At 38.9% G+C, this 16,103-nt stretch overlaps 1 protein-coding gene across 1 annotated transcript in view; it reads left to right on the forward strand.

The window, feature by feature from the left end:
- The first annotated feature begins 26 nt into the window (after positions 1-26).
- SLC38A6 (solute carrier family 38 member 6) overlaps positions 27-16,103 on the forward strand; it is a 58,106-nt gene continuing 42,029 nt past the window's right edge. The window contains exons 1-3 of the mRNA XM_046647518.1: positions 27-156; positions 1,274-1,404; positions 3,225-3,298. Coding sequence (XP_046503474.1) covers positions 52-156; positions 1,274-1,404; positions 3,225-3,298 — 310 coding nt within the window. The 5' untranslated portion in view covers positions 27-51. The remainder of the gene's footprint in view (positions 157-1,273; positions 1,405-3,224; positions 3,299-16,103) is intronic.

Here is a 16,103-nt window from a genome sequence, read left to right on the forward strand (position 1 = left end):
CGGCAGGGATATTAGCTGGCAGATGGACCTGGCAGTCCGCCAGCGAGCAGCATGCAGGCGCCCGGGGGGACCCTCAACGCCCAGCCGGGCTGGTATGTCTCTGCCCAGCAGCTCGAAGAGGCGGAGGCGGAAGAGTCGTGCCCGTTGCTAAGCAACGTAAGTGGGCTCCGCGCTTCCCGGCGCTCACGGCCTCTGGGCTTCCCTGAAGTGCCTGCCAAATAAGACCGGGAAAAGAAGGGCGACGGCCCGGGGAGAGGGGAGAAGCTGAGCCTGACTCCTGGGGGATGGGGCCCAAAGGCAACAGTGAGATTCAGATGAGATCCGGCGGAGTGCTTGAATGTGAAAGCGGCCTAACAGGTCCTAGGAAGAAAAGCTGAATGGAAGGTGCAGGTGGAAGAGAGGCAGCTCCGAGTGGAGGCTGGGGACCCGACTGGTGGAGCAGCCCTAGGGTCATGTAACTCTCTGCTGTGTTAGTATCTTTGTCGGCTTCCTGTTTTCTCCACCAGTCTTGTGAGATTTTTGCAAGAGTCACAAGACTTTTCTTTTCTAGACTTAGTCATTGAGGGCCTATAAACAGTACAGAGATCCTTAGCGGCGAAGGAGGGAAGGTTGGCCTGATAACAAATACGTAGCACTTCCCTGACCCTAAAGCCTGTGCAGTGGGCACTCGGCTTTTTAAGCCAAATCACTGGACTGTAACAGTTTTTAGTCCCAAATGCTGTTTTGGAGGAGGGTGTTTTCAGGCGTGTCCTCGCCAGAGCAACGTGAATTGCTTCCGTTTATTATATCGTCGTTACAAGGTATTCCTGCCCATCCTTCCTGTGGAGCAAACTTAATTCATTAAGTATATAAATAGCGATTGGTTTTGCAGTCCTGGTATTTCAGGAGCAACTGTTGTCTCCAGCTGCCCCAAGCTGACTCAGGGATTCTTCAGTAGTCACGTGAGCTGAGGCCATCTCCCTTCTCTCCGTCACTACCTCATTCCTTCCTATCTTCATCTTTTGCAGTCACAAGGTTAGTCATGGCTCTTCCTGAAGCCTGCGTAGCCTCTGTACTGGTGGAGATGATATTCCTAGGAAACTGGATTCCTGGAGCTGCACTAGTGGGAGGTGGAAAGGGAAGAAAGGACACCAGTGCTGGTTGAGCAACTAGTGTGTAACACAATGCCTGGTGGTTTGCAGGAGACCTTCTCCATAACCTGTCAGTCATTTCTTGATGAAATTTGAACTTCACCATCCAAACATTTAACACTATTAAATTTATGTGCTTACAGGAGTTTCACAGACAGAGCTCTCCAGGTGTTTCATTTGGTCTCTCAGTATTTAATTTGATGAATGCCATCATGGGAAGTGGCATCCTTGGCTTAGCTTATGTTATGGCCCATACTGGTATCCTTGGATTTAGGTGAGTTTTTTTCTTATTCTACCATTAATTTTTTTTTTTTTTTCATTTTGATAGTATACTGAGAAGCAAAGAGATAGGCTGCAGAAGCTGGTGCTATACAATTTCTAGTTAAATTATTTCTGGGGTTTTAGCATTTTCCTGCTACTCTTATATTGTTTCAAGCCTGTAGCTTGGAGGGATATTATATAATTTGTATTTTTTTATTCAAAAGTGTGGCTAATTTTAAAAAAATAGAAACTTGATCCACATTTGTTTATAACCTTAAGAAGTGGCCTATTTGTTGTGTCAGGTTGTCCAAAGTGAATCAAAGTTTGTCGGTCATGCAGATTGCTTACAAATAGCAATTTTGTGAATGTAAATAAAGCACATAATCTTTTCATTCATCTCCATCTCTTCCACTTCTCCTGTTGTTAAGTAGTATTGTTTCCCTTTCCGAGGCTAGACGTGTTCTTTGCCTGTTCCTTTTCATCTTTCAAGACTGGGCTCGGATGCCAGTTTGCCCAAAATAGAAGATATTCCTGGCTTTTCTGTGTTCCCATAGTGCTTTCTATATTCATGCTGTTATTGTAATGTGTTATGATGATTGTGTGCCAGTTAGTTTCCCCACTAAACTCTGAAATCCTTTAGAACTGGACCCTATCCTTAGCATCTAGACCCATGGTTAATAGAATGAATGGATGTTTGTTTTATTTTGTCAGTAGAAGCAGACCTGTTTTACTAGGAAATTTAAAATATGAGAAAGTCTCATTTGGCTGGTGTTTTTTTTTGCCTTTATTTTGAATTAAATAAGCAAATCAATTTTTAAGTAACCCAACTTGCTTTTATTATGGAATGTGTTCACAGACTTTCATAATTTTAAAACTACAAAACTATATGTGACCCCTTAGGCAAGACATAGTCATAGGACTTATTTTTTGGTTCCCTTTGGAAAATCATGTTTTACACTCTAGGGTCTTTGATACACATGTGTACGCTGAATGTGTGCTCACTGAATCGTGTCACACTTCTCATTTGGTGACACCAAACGGTTATTTTGTAAGGTGTCCGATGTGAGTTTCCTGACAAGTGTACTTTCCATTTCAGTTTTCCTACTTATTAACAAGCGTTAAATGACCACAAAGATAGTATTTCTTCAGCTGTTGGGGCACTCCACTGGGGCAGCTCTCTAGAAGCTTGTCCTGCCAGTATCTTCCTGAGAATGAGTAGGGGGTCATGCATGTTGTTTCTTTCCACACTGTTGGTGGGAGAATCCAAATTATTACATTGCTTGCACTTTTTCCAAATTGTGTCATAAGAAGTGTGTTGACTGCATTTGGTTTGGTTTGGTGACTGTGTGTGTTTAATAGATGGTAGGAAATGCAGTCAATTCAGTTTTATAGATAAAGTATGACAGGGAGGTACACATTATTGGAAGGGGGGGATGGAGGAAAGGAAAAAGGAGAAGACAAGGAGATTTCACCACTGAAACTTCTCTTTAGACTAAGAATAGGAAAAAATAGTCATAAAAGGGAACTAGTGCAAGATCATCTAATGGCTGCACCAGCAGTCAGCAGACGAGAGTGCTAAAGGAGAAAATTTGTTTTTGTTTTAAAGTTTGTTTCTTTCTGATTTCTTTTTTGGTTTTAAAAGCAGTATATTTTCATTTAAATAAAATTTGGTAAATACAGAAAAGTATCTTCTCTCTTTCTTTACTGACTGTAATCCAACTACTTAAAGACAGTCCCTGTGAACATTTGAATGTGAAAAAAAATTGTTTTGTAATGAAATACCATAAAAAAGAAACTTTTTAGGGGGTTTGACCATGTACTCTTACATTTTAGTTTCCTGCTGCTGATAGTTGCTCTTCTGGCTTCTTACTCAGTTCATCTCCTGCTTAATATGTGTATTCAGACAGGTGAGTAAAAATATGCTGATTCATTTGATGAAGCAGCCCCTTGAGATTATATCTACATGCAGGATTGGATGTCTTAAATCTAATTTCCAGTGAGGCTACATTATTATTAAGTAGGGTTGTTGAAATGGAGAATTTCAGAAGGCTTGGATATATGTCTGTGTAGACCCAGTCCTACTGGGGAATATCCAAGGACGTGATGGGAGGGGGAAACTAGCATTCTTACCTGTGTTTCTCCTCAGCACACAACATAGTTTCCTGGATTAGAGTAGATTAGACAAAGCACCTGAAAGCTGTTCAGAGCATTCAAACCTTATGTTATGGGGAAGCAGTAGACAGGTGTTCATTCTGATCATATTTTCTCCTAGGGTGATCACTTTCTCAAGGAGAACACCCCAGATCTACTACTGTCTTCCCTTTTTCCTGTCTGTCTGCCGGGATTGTGGGAGGCAAGGCCACTAAGCTTTGATTTACTTAGATAGTTTTGTATTTCAACTTGCAAGTCCAGAATAAGATAGTTTTTTGTAAGTGACAGATGTATATGCAGTTAATACAATACATATGTTTACATGGGTTTTTTCCATTTGCAACTTCATCGTGCAGTTCAGTTTTGCATGAGGACTTTTAACAAGTCCTCTAGGTTATTCTTGTGCAAGTTATAGCTTATAGTTCACAGCTGTAACTTGCACCAATACCTTTGGCCATCCAGTTTATGAATGAATGCCTTTGCTTTCCAGGGGCTTGGGTGATATTAATCTCAAAGTAACAAGTTGTTCATAACAGCATCCCAAATTCAGGAATAATAGCCTTAAATAAGTATATCTAAATCCTGCTGAAACTTGACTGGAATTTTAATGACATGTTTTGAAATTTTGCTTCTTTGTGTGAAAAAATTATTTTTACTTAATTGTGATAGTTTAACATCTTAATAGGTTATTTTATTATGGGTTCTACTCAAAGATTAATACATTAGTCAACTATGTGGCAATTCTGTCTTTATTAACTAAAATGTTTCGCTTTATTAGTTTCAACTATTTGGAAGTAATATTCAATTTCTGAAGATTTCCAAGTAATGCTAGTTTTTTACTCTCCCTCAGTTTCATCTATATTTAACTTTAAAATTCTGACACTGTCTGTTCTTTTCTGTAACTTTGGGGCATATAATGTGCAAACCTCTGTATTTCTTTCTTTTTTCTTTTTCCTTGATTTTTGTAGCTTACTTGGTCCATGAACTAGCTTCTTCATGGTTCTTCGTACACACTGATGCACGTCTTCTGTTGAGTGAATTCCTTCAGTCAGTGTAAAATTCCCTGTGCAGGTAGGCTTTTAAAAAAAAATACGTATATATAGAAGACTAGAGAATAGCATGTGACTAAATTCCTCCTCAGTTTGTTGGACTGTCATGAAGGAGTATCGTGCTGAGATCAGAGGCGTTGGTCAGAGAAAGGGCTATCAGAAGTCTTGTACAAAACAATTTCTTTATTTATTTGCCTGGAGGTAAAAGATGAAGAGAAATTTTTATCTTTATAAAAGTAAAGGATTTCTTTACGTGAAATTCTGGTATTTTAGATTTTATCTAGGGTTTGGGGTCTATCAGGACTTTTCTTGGGAGCTGAGCTGGCATATAACATACCTTAATCTCTCTAGCCTTTTGTCTCGGTAATGGTAAGCCTTTCCTTTTGGGATTGTTGTGAGAATGAAATAATGTATATAAAATACTAGCTTTTATTATGAGTTTTCATTGGGGCAAAACCCTTAAGGATTGCAAGGTTTTGTATACACTGCTGGCTCAGAAAGAGTTCGCTCATTGCAGTTCTTTGGGGAAACTTCTCTGCCCTGGGAATAAACCCTTAGTCTCTTCTTCTGGCCTCCATATCACTATCAGCACGAGGGAATGAGAGTTCTAGAACTCAGCGTATTTCCAGTCAAGTCCCTACTCCCTAGTCCTTGATTCCCACACTCACTGCATTGTCACCATTATTTGCCTTGAGATTATTTCGATTAATGACATTATACCATTTACCTTAATTTATGTCAGTCACTTCAAGAATCCTAGGTTATCCTTCATTTCCCAGGCTTATCTCATGTGGCCCTGTCATCCGTTTTCTGACCTCATCTCCCTCTCCTCTCCAACTCCTGAAACCCTTCCACTGTGCTCTCTAGAACTCATGATCAATCATCAGCAAAACCCTGTGTCCTCAACTCTTTTCTGAACATTTCCTTTCCTTCTTGCTCCAAGTCTTCTCTGAGGACATTGCTTTCCCTGTGGTCCTTTCTTCCATGTCCCTCGTACTAGTTTGAAGATGGGATAGATGTCCCATTCACACCTCATTTCCACTTCTCAACCACCTTTCTCTCCCTAAACCCCAGCTTTGAATCTCATTACTCCATAACACCTGCTGCTCCCCTTGCTATTATCACCTATAGTCTCTTCAGCCACTTTCTGTCATTTTGTAAAAATTTTAGCTCCCACTTTACTTTCAGATTCTTCAGTGTTACCCCTGTTATAATTCTGGATGATGTTAATATTCATGTTATAATCCTTCTAATACTTTCATTTCCTTAACTTCCTGTCTTCTAATGATCATATTCCGTACCTCCCTTGGCTACTTACTTCCATGGTCATACCATTGATCTTGTCATTACCAAAATTACATCCCCTCCAGAATCTCCTTTTCAAGAATCCTGCCTTCCGCCCACCACTGTCTCTTATCTTTCTAACTCATTCTCTTAAGCACTCCGACTCTGACAATTCTCTGCCCCCACCAGGACTTCAATTCATTGATCCTACCACTTGCACCGTCCCTCACTCTTTTGTCCATATTTCCCCTCGTTTATCCAGTTCAAGTTTCATGGTGTGTTATTGCAATCACTCCCTTGCCCCTCTCTTGCATCATTATACTCCCCTGGCAAAACCCCGACCCTAGTTAAATGTAACTCTGCTTACTTCACACATGCGCCTGTGCAGCTGAATGTTGCTAAAGAAAAACACAAAGCTATGCAGGTTGATATCACTATAATCCAATGCCTGGTGGACCTATGATGCTATCACACAATCTTTATCAACTTCTTTAGTTCATTCACTTGGTTACTCTGCTGTCTAGGAGATGACTTTTCCATATCTTCTTTCTCTTAAACCTTCAGCACATTCTCCTTGGTTTTGTTCTTAGCTGATGTCCTCACTTTCTATTTCACTGAGAAAATAGAAGCAATCATAAAAGAACTTTATAAGCTCTTGCCACCACTTCTGCCTACCCATTTTCATCTGTGCCATATACTCTGTTACTTTCGATGAACTCTTGTGTTCTCATCTAAGGCCAGCCCCTCCGCTTGTGCTGTGATCCCTCTGCTCTCACCTACATCACTCTAGCCACTCTTTCCCTTCTCTCTTTTTCATCATCTTTGTTCCTGTCTACTGTTTTCTTCCTGTCAGTTTACAAATAGTCTATAATTTGTTTCATTTTAAAAATGACTCCACATTCCTTCGATATGCTTCATACCTTCATAGCAAAACTCCTCAAAAGAGGTGTCTATACCCGATATTTCTCCTTCCTCCTATTCTCTCTTGAACACGCTCCAGTTAGGCTGTTCCCATCATTTCACTAAAATTACTGTACCAATGAGTTCCACATTGCTAAATCTAGTGATCACTTCTCAGTCTTCATCTTAGTTGACCAGTCAGCAGCATTTGACACAGTTGATGGCTCCTTCCTCTGTGAGACACTTTATTCACACTCTCCTGCCTCTCCTCCTATTTTGCTGAATACCCCTTCCCTCTTCTTCTGCTGAGTCCTCTTTATCTCCCCATCCTCTAAACAGTGGAGTACCCTTGGGAATATTCCTCTGATCTCTTGTCTTTTATACTCACTTATGGGCTCATGAAGATCATAAAATTTACACCCCAGCCTGGAACTCTTCCCTGAATTTCAGGCTCATATCCAGCTGTTTCCATGCCATCTCTAGTTGGATATCTAATATATATCTCAAATTTACCAAACTCTCCATCTTTGCACTGCCAATTTATAGCTTCCACTGTTTACTCATCTAAGTATATGGTAATATCTTCCTTCTAGTTGGCTCAGGTCAAAAATTTTGGAGTTATTCTGGACTTTTTTCGTTTTTCTTTTTTCTCATACTCCAAATACAAGTTCCAAATGTGAGAAAGAATCTGTCCTGTAATTTGGAAGGTAAAATGTTGATACAACAATTGTGAAGACCATGATGGAAAGGTATAGAGGTTACCCATTTGATCCAGCAATCATGCTACTAGATATTTACCTAAATGAATTGAAAGTTTATGTTGACACAAAAACATGCACATGGATGTTTATAGCAGCTTTATCCAAAATTGGCAGAACTTAGAATCAATGAAGATGTCCTTCAGTAGGTGATGAATAAACTGCTCTATCCAAACAATGGAATATTATTCAGCAGTAAAAAGAAATGAGCTATCAAGCCATGAAAAGACATGGAGGAGCCTTACAAATGCATATTACTAAGTGAAAGAAGCCAATCTGAAAAGGCTCCATCTGTATGATTCCAATTATATGACATTTTTGAAAAGGCAAACTATGTAAAAATATCAGTAGTTGCCATGGTTAGAGAAGAAGAAGGAATGAACAGGAGCGCAGTGAAACTATTCTGTATGATGTTCTATTGGTGGACATATGTCATTATCCATTTGTCAAAACCCATAGAATGTACATCAAGAGTGAACGCTAATGCAAACTATGCACTTTGGGTGATGATGTGTCAGTGCAGGTTTATTGATTGTAACAAATGTATGACTCTGGTGTGGGATATTGCTGGTAGGGGAGGCTGTGCACGTGTCGGGTAAGGGAGGATGTGGGAACTCTCTGTACTTTCTGCTCAGTTTTGCTGTGAACCTAAAACTGCTCTAAAAATAAAGTCTATTAAAAAAGAAGGAAGGAAAGAAACAAACTTAGAGGAATAGAGGAAACATACTTCAGAAACCAGATGAAAACTTGAAAAAAAAAGTTATATTTAATAGCTTCAGAGAACTAAAAGAATATATTGCATTCCTGAAACAAGAATAAGAAATTATTAAAAGGGTAAATTCAGAGAACACAAATCCTGGAAGCTAAAAATAAAATTTTAAAATAATCTAGTAGTTGGATTGAAAGAGTTAAGGACATTTCCTAGGGAAGAAACAAGACAAGGAGCTTGAGAATGGGAGAGAAAATATAAGAAAACTAGAGGATCAGCCCAGGGGCTTAGTGTGTAAATAATAGGAATTCCACAAAGAGAGAAGAGAAAAAATGGGAGGAAAGAAAATTATCAACAGAATAATACAAGAAAAGTTGTGTAACTGAAGGAAATTAGTTTCCAGATTGAAAAAATTCTTCGTAGTATCCAATATAATAATTGTAAAAGAATTCACACCAAGACACATCATTGTGAAAAATCAGAAACCCAGTTATAAAGAGAATATCCTAAAAACTTTCAGAGACAAGAAATAAACAAAAAATTCTCATACGAAGAATAAAAGACTAAAATGGAAAAAGACTTGCCAGGAGCAATACTATAAATTAGAAGACTATAAAATAATACCTGTAGAATTCTTGGGGAAAATGACTTTAACATAGAATTCTATACCCAGCCAAACTCATTTAGATGTAAAGATAGAATAATGACATTTTCATACATGTAAGGATTCCAAAAAATTATCTCCCATGCATCCTTACTTAGTGAGCAATGGAGGATGCCATTTACCAAAGGTAGGGAGGAACAAAGAAACAGGGAATTTAGCATAGGAGAGAAAGAAAGGGAATTCCCAGGACAACAACTGAGCAGCAGGTCTAAGAGCCACCTCCAGATTAGGGTAGTTCTTTTCACAAAGGCACAGTCAGCTCTCCAGGCCGTGCTTGCCCTCAGGGTTGTGTTCAGGATGGAAACCCTTTTCTTTTTCTTCTGGCTGTTGCAGAAGTGTAAGAATCAAATAGTGGGAAATTGAAATAAGGTATTAGCAAACAGAATAAAAGAAAGAAACAGGTTAAGGAATGTGACGAAGTTAGAATTGAAGGGGGCTGATACCTGGCTGAATGTGGAGAGTGAGGGAGAAGGAAATGTCTAAGGATATCTCCCAGATTTCTGGCTTGGGCCACTGGGTTAATGATAGTGTCATTAATAGAAGAATTCAGCAGGAGGTGTTGGTTCAAAATAAAATAGTTTGGTCTTGCATAAGTGGACTTGGAAGTATAAAGTTTCAAGAGGGACAGGTCCTAGAACTGAAGCCTGAGATAGAGGTTCATTCATTCATTCAGTATTCTTCTATCTCTTAAGAATACAGAGATGAATACAACTCACTTTCTTCCCTAAAGAAGCTCATAGTGTAGTGGGGGAGACAAATATATAAGCAAATAATTTATATCATAGTGTGGTAAGTGTAGCAATTTAAACATGTGCAAAGTACAGTGACAGCTCTGAGGTGGGAGTGATTTGCCTTGTCTGGGTTAGGGAGTGAGGCTCAGAAACATTCCTGGAGGACTGAGCTGAGAAGCAATTTGACTAGCAGACAAAGCAAGAGAGTATTCTAGCCTATACATGGGTACAAAGACATATGCTGCATATTTTATTCAAGGTACCATAATAGTTTATTATTATTAGTGTATAAGATACAAAGGAGAAAATGAAACTGAAGAGAGAGACTGAAGTGTCAGATCCTACGGAATCTGGCGTTTTTTACTGAGGCAGTGAGAAGCAACCAAGGTGGTTCAAAGGAGTCAAGGTAGATACTGGGATTCTCTGCTTGTTACTTCCAAAGAGGATTTTGGTCCTTCCTAGAGCCCACTGAGGAAGCTAAGATAGTCCCTTATCTTCCTCTTCCTAAAGGAGGATTAGAATTCTTTTATGAGGATTTTAATTTTTAGTAATGATGAGGAAATAAACAAAGGGTAAAATGGCCCCCTTGTGCTTCCAATTTTGTTTTTTTACTTCAACCCTCTAGAGCAGTGATTCTCAACACTATCTATCGCAACACCTTACTTTTATTAAAAAAGGTCAAATACTCCCTTTCCTATCTGAAATGAAATTCCTCTAGGTGTTATCGCCTACTGGTAGTGGGCTGAATAATGGCTCCCCAAAATTTGGCCATATCCTAATCCTGGAACCTGTGAATGTTACCTTATATGGCAAAAAAGGACTTTGCAGGTGTAATTAAGTTAAGGATGTTGAGATGGGAAGATTGTCCTGGTGGATTGTAAACGCAGTCACATGTATCACTGAGGGAGCTCACAGGCAGAAGAGAAGGCAGTGTGACCACAGAGGCAGAGATAAGAGGGATGTAGCCACAAATCAAGGTATACCAGCCGTCACTAGAAGCTGGACGAGGCAAGGAATGGATTATCTTGAGAGCCTCTGGAGGGAGTGTGGCCCTGCTGACAGCTTGCTTTTGACACAGTTAAACTGATTTTGGATTTCTGGCCTCCAGAACTTAGAGATAAATTTCTGTTAAGTCACCAAGTTTGGGATAATTTGTCATAGCAACCATAGGAAACTAATACACTGCAGTCATGTGCCGCATAACAACATTTTGGTCTACGACAGACCACATATATGATGGTGGTCCCGTACGGTTATAATGGAGCTGAAAATTTCTATCACCTAGTAACGTTGTAACATTATAGCACAATGCATTACTCACGTATTTGTGGTGATGCTGGGGCAAATCTTCAGGTCCATTCAGGAGGTATTCCAGAAGAAGGCATTGTTGTTATAAGAGATGACAGCTCCATGTGCGTTATTGCCCCTGAAGACCTTCCAGTGGGACGAGATGTGGAGGTGGAAGACGGTGATATTGATGATCCTGACCTGGTTTAGGCCTAGGCTAATGTGTGTGTTTGTGTCTTAGGTTTTTTTTGAGGAAGATTAGCCCTGAGCTAACTACTGCCAGTCCTCCTCTTTTTTGCTGAGGAAGCCTGGCCCAGAGCTAACATCTGTGCCCATCTTCCTCTACTTTATATGTGGGATGCCTACCACAGCATGGCATGCCCAGCAGTGCCGTGTCCGCACCCGGGATCTGAACCGGCAAACCCTGGGCCACCAAGAAGCAGAACGTGCGAACTTAACCGCTGTGCCACCGGGCCGGCCCCTGTGTCTTAGTTTTTAACAATAAGTTTCTAAGGTTAAAAAAATAAAATAAAAAATTTCAAAAATAGAAAAAGCTTATAGAACAAGGATATAAAGAAAGAAAATATTTTGTACAGCTTTACAATGTGTTTGTGTTTTAGTCTGTGTTATTTCAAGAGTCAAAAAATTTAAAAAAATTTAAAAGTTTATAAAGTAAAAAAGTTACGGTAAGCTAAGGTTAATTTATTATTGAGGAGGGGAAAATCTTTTTAATAAATCGAGTGTGGCCTCAGTGTGCAGTGTTGATAAAGTCTACAGCAGTGACAGTAACGTCCTAGGCTTTCACATTCACTCACCACTCACTCAGCGACTCACCCGGAGCAACTTCCTGTCCTGCAGGCTCCATTCACGGTAAGTGCCGTATACAGGTGTACCATTTTTATCTTTTATGCCGTATTTTTACTATACCTTTTCTATGTTTAGATATGTTTAGATACACAAATACTACAATTGCCTGCAGTGTTCAGTACATGCTGTTCAGGTTTGTAGCTTAGGAGCAATAAGCTGTACCATATAGCCTGGGTGTCTAGTAGGCTATACCGTCTGGGTTTGTGTAAGTACACTCTATGATGTTCGCGCAATGACGAAATCACCTCACAAGACTTTTCTCAGAACGTAGCCCTGTCGTTAAGTGACGCATGACTGTGCTTATACATAATATTATGTCATATAGTAAAATAAAGGAGAAACAAAGACAAATTAAATGCTGTTGGTGATGTGATTTTCCTAAAGGCAAACAATTTTTGGCAAAGTTCAAAACAAAACAAAACCTGCATTTACATGGTAATTGTATTCCTAGAAAACTTTAATGTATATTTAAACCATTAACCATTGTTTTCTCAGTATCTACCAAACTGTGCTTGACACACAGAAGGTATTTAATAAAAGCTGGATACGTGGGTCACATATGGATAGATGCATTAGACCTACAGAGGGATTCTATCTTTAAAAGTTCTGAAGTCAAAAAGCAAGGCAAAAATTACATAAAGTCAAAATTGCCTTTGAAAATTTCTTATGTAGTTTATAAAATAGAGTGTTCAACATTTACATGACATGTTGGACACTAACGTATTCTTTCTTAATAAAGCTGAGAGCTTTTTGTTTTGCCCAGCCTTGATGTGGGCTCCATATAAGGATAGGGATTGCTTTAGGGTCATGATGAATCCCATTCAGCACTGTGAGATGCTATCACTGGGAGAGCACATAAGAACTGAAACCGACTGAAAGAGTCGATTCCCATTTCCCATCCCAGTACTCACTGTGAGCATTTGCTTATTGTTTGGAATAGTAAGTGACCTGTCCAACTATTTCTATTTTCATCTCTTTCTTTTCTGGATGAGTGAGGCTAGTTCAATAGACCCACAGTTTATTAAGTGGGATGATGATGTGACTTCATTTTCACTGGATTGGTGTTCTTGTCTCATCCTTTTTGCTAATGAATAGCTCTCAATTGGGCTTGATTTTTCTCTCCCACAGGCATTTGGCAATGTCTAGAGACATTTCTGGTTGTCACAGCTGAGAATGTGGGGGGCTAAGGTAATACTGGCATCTAGTGGGTAAAAGCCATGGATCTGCTAAACATCCTGCAGTGCACAGAACAGCCCCCACTGCAAAGAATTATCCATGCCAAAGAGGTCAGTGGTGGCAAAGTTGAGAACCGCTGGGCTAGACTGTGCGCTCTGCTCATGTAGCGATTCCCTCATATGGTTCGCCTTGACGTTAGAGTAAGTGCTGCCTGTAGCAGAAGCTGAGCTTTTTCTCTTGGGCTGCAGGGGAGGAGAGGGGTGAGTCTCTGCAGGGTTAAACATATCTTTAAGTTAACCTCCTCTTTTATTTTTATCAAAAGTAATATATGGTCACACACGTGTGTGTGTGCACGCACGCACTTGTGCAGCAGGGCTTGGAGGAGTTCCCCACCCATTCTTACCCGCTTCTGGTTTCATTCCCAGAGTTAGCACCGTTTAGAGTTTTTGTTTTTAACTCTTTTGGTGGTTATCTTCCTAAGTCTAAATAATATTCTTCTACTGTTATTTATTGATTTAAGAGATTATCTGTTGACACTTCATTCTGAAGGGTGAGGAGTTAGCTTAAGAACACTAATCCTCCTTTCCCCCTTGTAATTTTCATTAGTTTATATTAAATAGTTCTTTCATTGATTATTTTGTAACTCTAAATAATACACTTAAACCTTTATTTTTGTTCCATGGACTTTAGACAGTGTCTCTTGACTCTCTGCTATGTTATATGATATTAGTGTTCCTATCCTTTCTTTCACCTGTCCTCTTCCTATTTCCCGTAGTGTTTCTGCTGTACCCTTACATTGTCCAGGTTGACAGTATTTACTTTCTGTTTTGTAATCATATTTAAGTCATTCATGTTTTACCTATAAATTGAGTCTGAAAGTTGAAAACTGAGTAACATTTATAGGATATTACTATGTAAGTGTTGTTCACTGCAGAGCCAAGCAGTATACTGGGATCCGAGAAGTTTCTCTATGCATGCAATATCACAGCCTTTGTGTCATTTACATGGAGAATGTTCCTAGTATTCTAGCATTCTATTTTCTTTTACTGCATTGAGTGCTCTAAAGTCACGCCACATTTAGTTGGTAAACTTACATTTAAATACATGTTAAGAAAGATCAGACATGGCAATACAATTGCATAGTAGACTTTGGATAAATGAATGACCTGCACAGCACTATTAGGGAGAAAAAAGGCGAGAGGAAAATGATGGAAAACAGAAGAAGGAAAAGAATTTCAAAATAATAAGGGTGCATTCCAAATGGCCAACTTTCTGAGAGTTGAACTGTGTTTGAATAACTCATGTCCCTCAATCTAGATCCAAAGATAATATTGCTGCTGGTGAAACTTGGGCTTTGTACTATAACCAGAGTTTATTAATTGTCCTATTTCATTGAGGGAAAAATGCAAAGTAGACAGAACACTGGAGTAACTAGCTGGAAATATTCCACTACTTCATGGGAAGCAACTTTTTAAATGATTCCTGTTGAGGCCAAACTCTTGGTCTAGCCAAAATAGCACTAAAGTGTGCCTTGATGGTATATTAAAGAAGAAATTTTTCCCCAGTTTACTTTATTAGGATTTACAGCCTTTCTGCCCCCTCAAAAACAGAGGATTGATTTCTTTAATATCAAAAAATAATTTCCTAAAATAGATTGCTAATGACTGCTTTCAGTTATTTATTTAAGGAGGATTGTGCCAAGTACTGCTTGTATGAATTCCTGTAAAAGACTGAATTAATTTCATAATTAATGTTATTCCTGTTCTGGAGGAATATGCTATTAATGTGGCTGGTCATCACCACATCTTGTTTCAATATCTTTCAAGACATCTTTCACTTTATAAATAAGGTATTAAAACATTGATCATCTGAAAGAGCAGGAAAAATGTCCCTTTTTAGTAGACCAAGTGATATTTAAGTTACTAAACACCAGGGAAGTTAAAAATTGTAGCTTAAATAAATCCTATCAAATATTTGATGGAGGAAACAGAACTATTCAAGTGATAAGGTTTTTAAAAGTAAAGTTTCACTACCCCATTATAGTCATTATAGAATATTTGAACCCCCCCCCAAAAAAAATGGAGAAAAAGAAAGAAGACTGCACAATCATTGTTACTGTTGGTTTTTAATTCATTCCACTCTTGTATTTTTACTCTATAGATTATATTCGAATGCTATTTTTTATCTAATATTGCCTTTTTAATATTATTATAAACATAGTTTTTTGTTTTTTTTTTTAAAGATTTTATTTTTCCTTTTTCTCCCCAAAGCCCCCCGGTACATAGTTGTGTATTTTTAGTTGTGGGTCCTTCTAGCTGTGGCATGTGGGATGCCGCCTCAGCATGGCCTGATGGAGCGGTGCCATGTCTGCACCCAGGATTCGAACTGGTGAAACCCTGGGCTCCCGAAGCAGAGCGCATGAACTTAACCACTCAGCCACGGGGCCGGCCCCTATAAACACAGTTTTTAGTGGCTACATATTATTCTGTCAGGTATATTTACCATAATTTTACTTTACTCAACCAATGTTGAACATTTAGGTAGTTTTTTCCCAATGTAAATAATGCATGATGAGTATCTTTGCATATAATGATTTCTCTGATTTAGTTTTATTTCCTAATATGCAAGCTCCTAGGGGTCAAATGTTATAAATATTTTAAAGTTTCAGTGGTCAAATTGCATTCCAAAAGTCAGTACCAGATTATACTGTTACTGGCATCTTATTTGCCCAAATGACAGAACAGAACTTTGAAAGTGTTTCACGAGTTGCTTTTGGAATGTTAAGATGATCCAGAAAACCGTTGAAAAGTGAATATGTGAAGATAAAGCATTTGGCTGACTGTGTGCATATTTTAGTAAAGCCTCGATGTTAAGCCAGAAGCCATGATTCATATTCCTGATGATCTCAGACATGGAAAAGTACTTCTAATTTCTACAGCATAAAAGAAGTATGAGAGGGACAGAACTGAAGGACTAGCCAGACTTGCTGGCGTGAGGCAGTTAGGATTTGGACGTTAGACTCAGTCTTCACCTAAAAGTGTAGGCCTTTTTCACTCTGGATTTGGGAATTGGCTGTGTTTAGAGAGATTTTTATAAAACTAGGAAATAATGGAGAACAAGTTTGAGATTGCTGAAA

The sequence above is a fragment of the Equus quagga genome, chromosome 20, assembly GCF_021613505.1.
Source record: "Equus quagga isolate Etosha38 chromosome 20, UCLA_HA_Equagga_1.0, whole genome shotgun sequence".
NCBI classification, from domain to species: Eukaryota; Metazoa; Chordata; class Mammalia; order Perissodactyla; family Equidae; genus Equus; species Equus quagga.